Source organism: Lactuca serriola, chromosome 5, assembly GCF_051521515.1.
Source record: "Lactuca serriola cultivar US96UC23 chromosome 5, Lser_US96UC23_V15, whole genome shotgun sequence".
NCBI classification, from domain to species: domain Eukaryota; kingdom Viridiplantae; phylum Streptophyta; class Magnoliopsida; order Asterales; family Asteraceae; genus Lactuca; species Lactuca serriola.
Window position 1 is genome coordinate 312,017,900 of NC_136412.1, and position 9,364 is coordinate 312,027,263.

At 37.3% G+C, this 9,364-nt stretch overlaps 1 protein-coding gene across 1 annotated transcript; it reads left to right on the forward strand.

The window, feature by feature from the left end:
* The first annotated feature begins 1,044 nt into the window (after nt 1–1,044).
* On the forward strand, nt 1,045–4,022 carry LOC145054946 (ribulose bisphosphate carboxylase/oxygenase activase 2, chloroplastic-like). Its single transcript, XM_079003216.1, has 7 exons — nt 1,045–1,202; nt 1,632–1,948; nt 2,064–2,169; nt 2,640–2,725; nt 2,824–3,296; nt 3,371–3,652; nt 3,765–4,022. The coding sequence occupies exons 1-7, from the start codon at nt 1,167–1,169 to the stop codon at nt 3,878–3,880; spliced, it is 1,416 nt and encodes a 471-aa protein (XP_078859342.1). The 5' UTR covers nt 1,045–1,166; the 3' UTR covers nt 3,881–4,022.
* The last annotated feature ends 5,342 nt before the right edge of the window (nt 4,023–9,364 follow it).

Below are 9,364 nucleotides of genomic sequence, written 5' to 3' on the forward strand. Positions count from 1 at the left end.
TACTCTTCTTCTAAAGGGTTTAAAAACCCTAACTCTATGAATCAACACCCAACACTGGAGAAGGTCCGAAGGAATACCTTAATATGAAGCCTTTGATCTCTGAAGACACTAGATTTGCACTTCCTTCAGCCTTCTTTTGCCTTGGACACCTTCTCCTTCAAATTTCACCAACAAATGATCAACAATGGACTCTCTTCTCCTCACAAGCGATCTAGGACTCTCTCTGGGGTGTGGTAGCCGCAATGGACAGCCATAATGGCCTTTTAATAGGTCCCAAACCCTGGAAATTAGGGTTTCATTAAACAGTGTGGACTCACCGAGTCCACCATTGGACTCGCCGAGTCCAGACGCGAACCCGCGTGCACAACCGCGATCATACTCGGCGAGTTTAGACCCCAACTCGCCGAGTCTCCTCACAAGACCCAAAAATAAAAGAATAAAATAACACCTGGGAATCCGGATGTTACAATCATCCAGTAAAACAACAAAATTTATTTGCTTCTTTGCGACATATGTTTAACAGAGATTAGTACATACGTATCCCTTACTATGTATGCTTACATGTTAAATTCATCAATCTTAAGTAAGGCTTTGTAATAAATTTAATTTCTCGGTGTTTAGTTTGATGTTGTAATAAATTATGTTTGCGACTGCAATAAAGTGTTTCTAACAAACTGGTCATGAGTTAATTTCATATGTATATTTTCTCACAGTTCTAAAAAAAATTATTTTGGCAACTAAATTATGGTTTTTCCATATATAAGTCTTTTGATGCATAAATCAGGTTTCAAGACACGGATCAATAAATCACATAGCATATATCCATAATTAATAATTCATAACAAATGTTCACATGAAAGTTGGGTAACAAGTTAAATCTTGCGTCATTATTTACACACAAATAATAATAAGAATCCAAATATATTGTGTGGTGATTAGAAATCTGCGATCCCAATCCACAAGTCTTCTGTTTCTCGAACAATCAAAGAGTCACATGTCCCATTCTGGCTTCTTACTATAAATAGCAACTCCTCTTCATCTTCTTGAACCAACCTACTGTTCAAAGCCATCATCATCGTAATCATCTCATCTCATAACTTTTACTTTACCTTTTAAGAAACATATATCTTTCTTCTGGTTATTAATTAATTTTATCCTCTCCATATATGGCTACGGCTGCCGGAGCTGTAATCCGACCACTGGTAATCACCTTTTTTAAAAGTTTTAATAGTATCATGGGTTGACCCGTCAAGACAGTTGTTTTTTATTTTTTATTTTTTTGTCTTCACATTAACAAACAAATAATAGTTTCAAACGTCATTTACACAAGGTATATTAAAATAGATATTATATCCTCACCTGTCTATTATGGGTTAGAGTCTTTTTAGCCATTTTCGCTAAATATGTTCTAGCTTCTTCTACATTTACACTGCATATCGCTCTTGTTCTCATCGTCTTTCTCTCTACCACATGTACATGCATACACACACACATTAAGTACACATTTATAATGAGTCTTTCTCTCATCGTCTTTCTCTCAATCATGAGTCTTCATCGATCAGTTTAATCTGTTTTAGTAGCCTTAAAGAATTAACATAGAAATGGCGTCTATAACTATTTCTTTGTTGCAGTTGAACTTGAATGGTTCTGGTGGAAGAACTTTGCCTCCAACCTCAGCTTTCTTTGGTGGAGATATAAAAAAACTGGTGTTTAAACCAAAAACAAAGGCTTCAAGTGGGAAATTCAAGGTGGTTGCAGCTGAAGTTGATGAAGATAAGCAGACCAACAAGGACAGGTGGAGAGGACTTGCGTTTGATGAATCCGATGATCAACAGGATATCACCAGAGGGAAAGGAATGGTGGATACACTCTTTCAAGCTCCCATGGATAGTGGCACTCATTATGCCGTTTTGAGCTCCTATGAGTACCTAAGCACAGGCCTCCGGCAGTAAGTATTTTATATTTTCTCCATCTCATATACTTCAATTAATATATAGTGGTTATATATTATTTTTGAGTTTCTTGTTGATCACGTCAAAATTAATGATATTACGTACTTATAGATACAACCTCGATAATACCATGGATGGATTCTACATTGCACCTGCTTTCATGGACAAGCTTGTTGTTCACATCACCAAAAACTTCATGACATTGCCAAATATCAAGGTATAGTAACTAATTAAGTAATTAACTGTGATATGTTTACTGTTTAGTATGAAAAGGCGATTTGCCTCAAATAACAACCAACTTTAATTACTACCAAAATAGGCAATGTAATTTACTAACTTGTATTTTTCTACCTATTAAGGCAATATATAACTTGTATTTTTCGAACTATATGTTCCAATCCAAATTGTCTAATTAGACAATTCAATTTTATAAACATTTAAAACAAAAAAGGTCAACTAAAAATAAAAGTTCTAGAATTATTTAAACTAAACAATGGCAAATGTACACACGAATTTCTGGGTTATATAATTCTTATATCGTTAGAAAACTATAAGTTAATTGTTATTATGATTTATGAGTAAAACCTAAAGTATGTTGCTTATTTCGGTAACAATGGTAAGTTTATTGCTATATCTTGTAATTCTTTTCTAAATATTCTAAAATAATATGTACGATTTCAATTGCAGGTTCCGTTAATTTTAGGCATTTGGGGAGGCAAAGGTCAAGGAAAATCTTTCCAATGTGAGCTTGTATTTGCGAAAATGGGTATCAAGTAGGTTTTGATCCTTCTAATGCTTTGAAGTTTGAACTATAAACCTGAGCATAATTTCTAGTCTAACGTTCATATCGAATATGTATAAATCAATCCAGCCCAATCATGATGAGTGCCGGAGAATTAGAAAGCGGAAACGCAGGTGAACCGGCGAAATTAATCCGGCAAAGATACCGCGAAGCAGCAGACATAATCAGCAAAGGGAAAATGTGTGTTCTCTTCATCAACGATCTTGATGCAGGTGCCGGAAGAATGGGTGGAACTACTCAATACACAGTCAATAACCAGATGGTGAATGCTACCCTCATGAACATCGCCGATAACCCCACTAACGTCCAGCTTCCCGGAATGTACAACAAGCAAGAAAACCCTAGGGTTCCGATCATCGTCACTGGTAACGACTTTTCCACTTTATACGCCCCTTTAATCCGTGATGGTCGTATGGAGAAATTCTACTGGGCGCCTACTCGCGAAGATCGAATTGGGGTTTGCACTGGTATTTTCAGATCTGATAATATTCCTAAAGACGATGTTGTCAAGCTTGTTGACACCTTCCCAGGTCAATCGATTGGTGAGTTCGTTGATGAAGTTCTATAAAATATTTTGGAATACTTTGTTTCTTTGTTTTAATGGGGTTTTGTGCAGATTTCTTTGGTGCTTTGAGAGCGAGAGTGTATGATGATGAAGTTAGGAAGTGGATTTCGGGGATTGGAATTGAAGGAATTGGGAAGAGACTTGTGAATTCAAGGGAGGGACCTCCGACTTTTGAACAGCCGAAAATGACTATTGAAAAGCTTCTGGAGTATGGAAATATGCTTGTGAAGGAACAAGAGAATGTGAAGAGAGTTCAATTAGCAGACAAGTATTTGAAGGAAGCTGCACTTGGAGATGCTAATGAGGACGCCATTAAAAGTGGAGCCTTCTATGGTTAGCGAAGCTTCGCTTTGTAGGATTGTAAATTGAATAAGTTTGTTAATAAGAGAAGAGTTTTTTGGATTAAAACTTTTGATCGATGTAATGATGTTATTTATGGATACAGGGAAAGCTGCGCAACAAGTTAATGTTCCTGTTCGTGAAGGCTGCACGGATCCTTTGGCAGAAAACTTTGATCCAACGGCTAGGAGTGATGATGGGAGCTGTGTGTATAAGTTGTAGATGGTGATCAAGGGCTTAGATTATCTGCAAATGCAATAGAAAGATTCTGTAATCATGTTATAGGTGCATATCGTGATATCGATTACTGTTTTGTATGCTAATGGCAGCAATAGTTAATTATGCATGGTGAAATGGTTTTACACTTGAATAACTTTAAACTTAGAGGCGGCAAAAATTGACATGACATGAAACTCGACACGAAATAAACGGATTTGGGTAAGATATTTTAACTCGTTTAAATAAACGGGTTGATGCGACACGACACGAAAATTAAACGGGTAAGGTTAGGGTTGAGAATTTCAACTCGAAAATGACCCGTTTATTTATATGCAAGTATTTTGTATTATTTAAATAAACTATAAAGATACAAAACCAAAATCATAAGTAAAAGAAAATCTTCGAATTGAGTCGTTTTGTAATGTTTAAATGACTTAGCCGTCTAGATCAAGACTTAATTTCAGTTTTTCCATTCTCTCCCAAACTACACAGTTTCTATCACCACTCACATCCCACGAGATTGTCATCCGCATCCCCAACTCCCACTCTTTTAATTTTGTCATCTGAACTTGTTATGACTTTATCTATTCTGCCTCCAAACTATTAGTTTTTCCTCTCCGCCTACCTAACTCCTACTCTTTCAACATGCTCAATCTTTTAACCTCACATGACACGACATATTTCAAGGTATAGCCGTAACCCGAAACCCAACACGAACTCGACACGAAAATAAACGGGTTGACACGACACGACACGTTAATTAAATGGGTCGGGTTAGGGTCAAGCACTTTCAACATGTTTAGTGTTTCGACACGACACGACACAATTGTCACCTCTAACTTTAATCGTATACCTTGATGATATGTTTGGTAGTATCAGAAAACATTGGCAGGATTTGTGACTTTCAAACTAAATTTTAACTTTCATCCAAAATTTCAGATTTAATATTGAAAATGGGATGAAAATTTTTGTGCTCTTTGTAGCCAATTAGAGAACACAACTGGAAATTTTACTAGTGGTTTTTGAACTTTGATTAAAAGAGTTGGGATAATGATGAAAAAACCACTATATTTTGTTTTTTTTTTTCGATTTAACCATTTAATTTTCATTTGTGTTAAAAAAAACCATTTAATTTTTGATAAATTTTCTATGGCGACCACTATGAGCTTTATTTGTACTTAGAAAACTATAAATTTTCATTTTGTGTTAAAAAACCATCCATAAATTGGTGGTTAAATTGGATTTTTGGAAGAAAAAAAAAATATTTTTTATTTTAGCAATTAAAACCGATTATAATAAGTAATAGTGGTTGTGTTGAAACATTTTGCCAAAAATGATGGTTTTTTTGAAATTATTAAAAATTGATGGTTAACCTGAATTTTTGAGAGATATATGTGTTGTTTGTTTTGGAATTTATTACATGACTTTTGTCTTTTTTCAAGTTTGCGGAAAAAGACGTATACTTGCGAAATGTCTATCCGCCAGAAGGAAAATAATGCTCAAAAAATACTTTTGTAGAAAAACAAACGAGGTCATAGTGTTTTTTTGTCATTATCCCAAAAGAGTTAGGCTACTCATGAAGGGGATGAAAAAAAAAAGTTGGCTAAAAAGACATCCCATATTGCAATATAGACACCCTAATTAATTTTTTAAATATTTTTATTTGCTGAAATTACATTGTCTTCCGAAAAATCTGATTATAAACAGTAAATTATTGGTTGACTTTTTAAAAAGTAGTCAATGGGTGTCCAAGGAGTGTCTTATTAGCAACACCCCAAAAAAATTGGGATGTTTGACATGTCTTTTACGGTCCAATAAAAAGTTAGGTATTAATTGGTTACTTTTGATATTATAATTAAAAGTCTTGTATTTATCTTATAGCCCTCGTGAAGATGGATGGTCGCAGGGCAAACCAAGGGGAATGGACGGAGGTCCGCCGGAGGAAAAAGCCGATCCAGAATATGGAAACAAACGCAAATATAACATCCTTTTACGTCTCCAACTTACCAGATAATGTAAGCAAGATCAAAATTAGAAACTCGTTTCAGGTGTTCGGAAATGTAGCAGACATCTACATCGGCGGCAAAAGAGACAGGTCAGGCTCTATGTTTGCGTTTGTTAGATTCGAAGGAGTCAAAGATGCAAAGATTTTGGAGATGAAGATGAGCAGGGTAAGATGTGAACACTGCATATTAAAGGTAAACATTGCAAAGTATATGAGGAAAAGTAACGCTCCTACTGCCACTAGAAACCATGTGAGTTTGAATGGAGCCCTGGCTCATCCTACTCATAACGGCCACTATTTCCAGCCCACGGTCTGTAGACCTCAAGGAAATAAAACTTTTGCAGAAGCAGTTGTTGGACAGAAATTTACATCGACCACTACCACACGTCATGTTATTGATCTAAAACCTATAAAAATAACGCGAAACTGGGATGATTGTGTTCTGACTGGGGAGGTACTCAACGCCCAACTTATCGCAGATATCCCCACCATCCTACAGGTTGATGGAAATGCAAGTGGGAGAGTGTATTACACTGGTGGTTTGAGGATATTGATTAAATTCAATAATAAAAAAGAAGTCGAATCATTCTATGCCAATGACTCAAGTTAGAGTAGATGGTTTAAATGGTTGAAACATGGATTTTGTAAGAACGAAGAGGCTGAAAGAACCACGTGGGTAAGAATCCATGGCATTCCAGTAAGATTTCGATCTGAAACAAACTATGCATGTATTGCCGGATTCTTTGGCAAAGTAATTGAAACTTTTGGAATCACATGGGATGTCTTTGATATTTCATCAGGGCATGTTTGCATACTGACGAAATCTAAAATTAGTATCAATGAGGAGATCGACGTCAAATATGAAAATAATCTATACAAGGTTGGTGTGGTGGAATACGACAGAGAATGGACTTCGTTTGATAACAATGCATGGAATCAAGCATGGAACAAAAAATTTGAATACGACAATGATACTAAAGAGGATATAGACTCTGAAAATTCTATGGAGGTTGAGTCATCGGAGTCCGATGAAGAGGCAATATCAGCATCTTGGGAAGCTGGGGAAAAATTATGGAGAACTAGAAGACGGTGAAATTGTGGAAGAAACGTTGGTCGATAATATGTTGAACCAGTCCCCATCTCAAGCTCTGGAGCAGGCGATGGAAGGGGAACACCACACAAACGTAGAAACAACGGAAAATGAAAAGTCTCCCAACTCTTATAACCCTGATAACTCCAATGTTGGCGGTGTGAAACCGAACAGATACAACCACCCAAATAAGTCCACTGATAAAATAACAGATAGGCCCATCCATACTATCCCTCTTCCTGGTGGGGATGATTGGCCCAATTCCCCAGAACGGGCCCAAGTTAATACTATCTACACACTTTGGAATGGGTGGTTTGATTGATAAAAGAAGGAGAATCATACAAGATCCGATTCAACAACCGCTTCCAGATCCAGGTAACTCGTATGTGGTCGGGGTCCCCGCAATTGCAATACCTCCCCTCTTTGACTTAAATCTCACTGTGCCTAATCACGAAACTGACAATAGTCTCACCCATGGAGACGATCAATGCTCCTCTAACGAAATTTCTAGTATCCTCCGAGTGGGTCAAGAGGTTGGCTTCCAAATTTCTGATGAAGATCCAATTATCAAGGAAGCGGTCCTCAATGGAGATGGTGGTGTGGAAATTCCTCAATGAACTGCCTATGTCTCAACATTAGGGGGTATGGGGAAACTCACAAGATCGATTGGATAAGAAGATTAAAAGATTCACATAACATTGATTTCATATGCTTACAAGAAACCAGGGTCGCGGACTCAAATGATATTGATTTCATGGGAGCTTGGGTAGTTCAGAGTATCAACTAGAGTTTGTGAACCCGGTGGGAAGATCTGGCGGGATAATAAGCATATGGGACCCTCACGTCTTTGTCAGATCTCATACCTTCTCATCCAGACACTTTCTAGCTGTATCAGGGCACTGGCTTGGTTTTCCAGGTACCACCACTTTGGTCAACGTTTATGGACCACAATCTATCCAAGAAAAGAGAAAATTATGGGCAGATCTTCTTGACTTAAAGAGAAGCATAGATGGAACTTGGGTGTTTCTCGGAGATTTTAATGCAGTAAGGTATGAACAAGAAAGACTGAATTCAAGATTTTGTCGAATACTGCTGCTGACTTCAACAATTTCATTGCAAATGCTGGCTTACATGAATTCAGTCTGGGGGGTAGGAAATTCACTTACCTCTGTGATGATGGGAGAAAACTCAGTAAACTCGATAGATTGTTCCAACTTCATATACCATCAACCTCTCACAACTATTATTGCACTGCCTCGAGAATATTCAGATCATACCCCGTTAGTTCTCAAGCCGTCGAATCAAGATTTTGGGCCACCCCCATTTAGATTCTTCAATTCGTGGATACATAGGGAGGATTTTGATGCAACATTCAGTAACGCATGGAACTCATTTATCGGGTTTGGCACTCCAGATACGTTTCTAATGGCCAAACTTCGATTTGTCAGGAACGAATTTAGCAAATGGAGAAACACAGAAACTGCCAAGGAATCAAAGTTGTTGTCCCAATTAAAGAAGAGAGTGGTCGATATCGAAGTTCTCGCTGAAACCAGGACATTATCGGTGGGGGAATTAACTGAAAGAAGAGATTGTAAAGGAAAAATTCAAGAACTGGAGTATTTCGCTAGAATAGATATCCAGCAAAAAGCAAAAATTCGTTGGATATCGGATGGGGACGAAAACTCCAGATTTTTTCACAATGCAATAAAGATCAAAGGTAGGAAAAATAGACTGCATGGATTGGTAATTGATGGGAGATGGAACACATATCTGAGCGACATTAAAAGAGAGGTACATAGATTCTTCGGGAACAAATTCGAAGATAAGTGGCCCATAAGACCCAAGCTAATCAGCGATGAGTTCAAAACACTCTCATCAGATCAAAGAAGGTTTCTTGATGAACCCATCACTAATGTTGAAATAAAACAAGCAGTTTGGAGTTGTGGTGGTGACAAATCGCCTGGCCCAGATGGGTACACATTCAAGGTGCTGAAAAACAAATGGGAGATAGTAAAATATGACATCATTCATTTTGTATCTTACTTTGAAACGTTTGGTCGACTAGCGAAGGGATGCAACTCTTCCTTCATTACCCTCATTCCAAAAATCAAAGACCCGTTGAATCTTGGAGACTATAGGCCAATCAGTCTCATAGGTTGCATGAATAAGATCGTGGCCAAGATCCTTGCACTGAGACTAAAAACGGTGATAGGCTCGGTAATTGATGATGTACAATCAGCCTACATTGAAGGAAGACACATCTTGGAGGGACCATTAATCTTAAACGAAGTATGCTCATGGGCAAAAAAAAGCAAAGGAAAAGGTGTTCCTACTAAAAATCGATTTTGAAAAGGCTTTTGACTCAATCAATTGGGGGTATCTTGATTCAGTT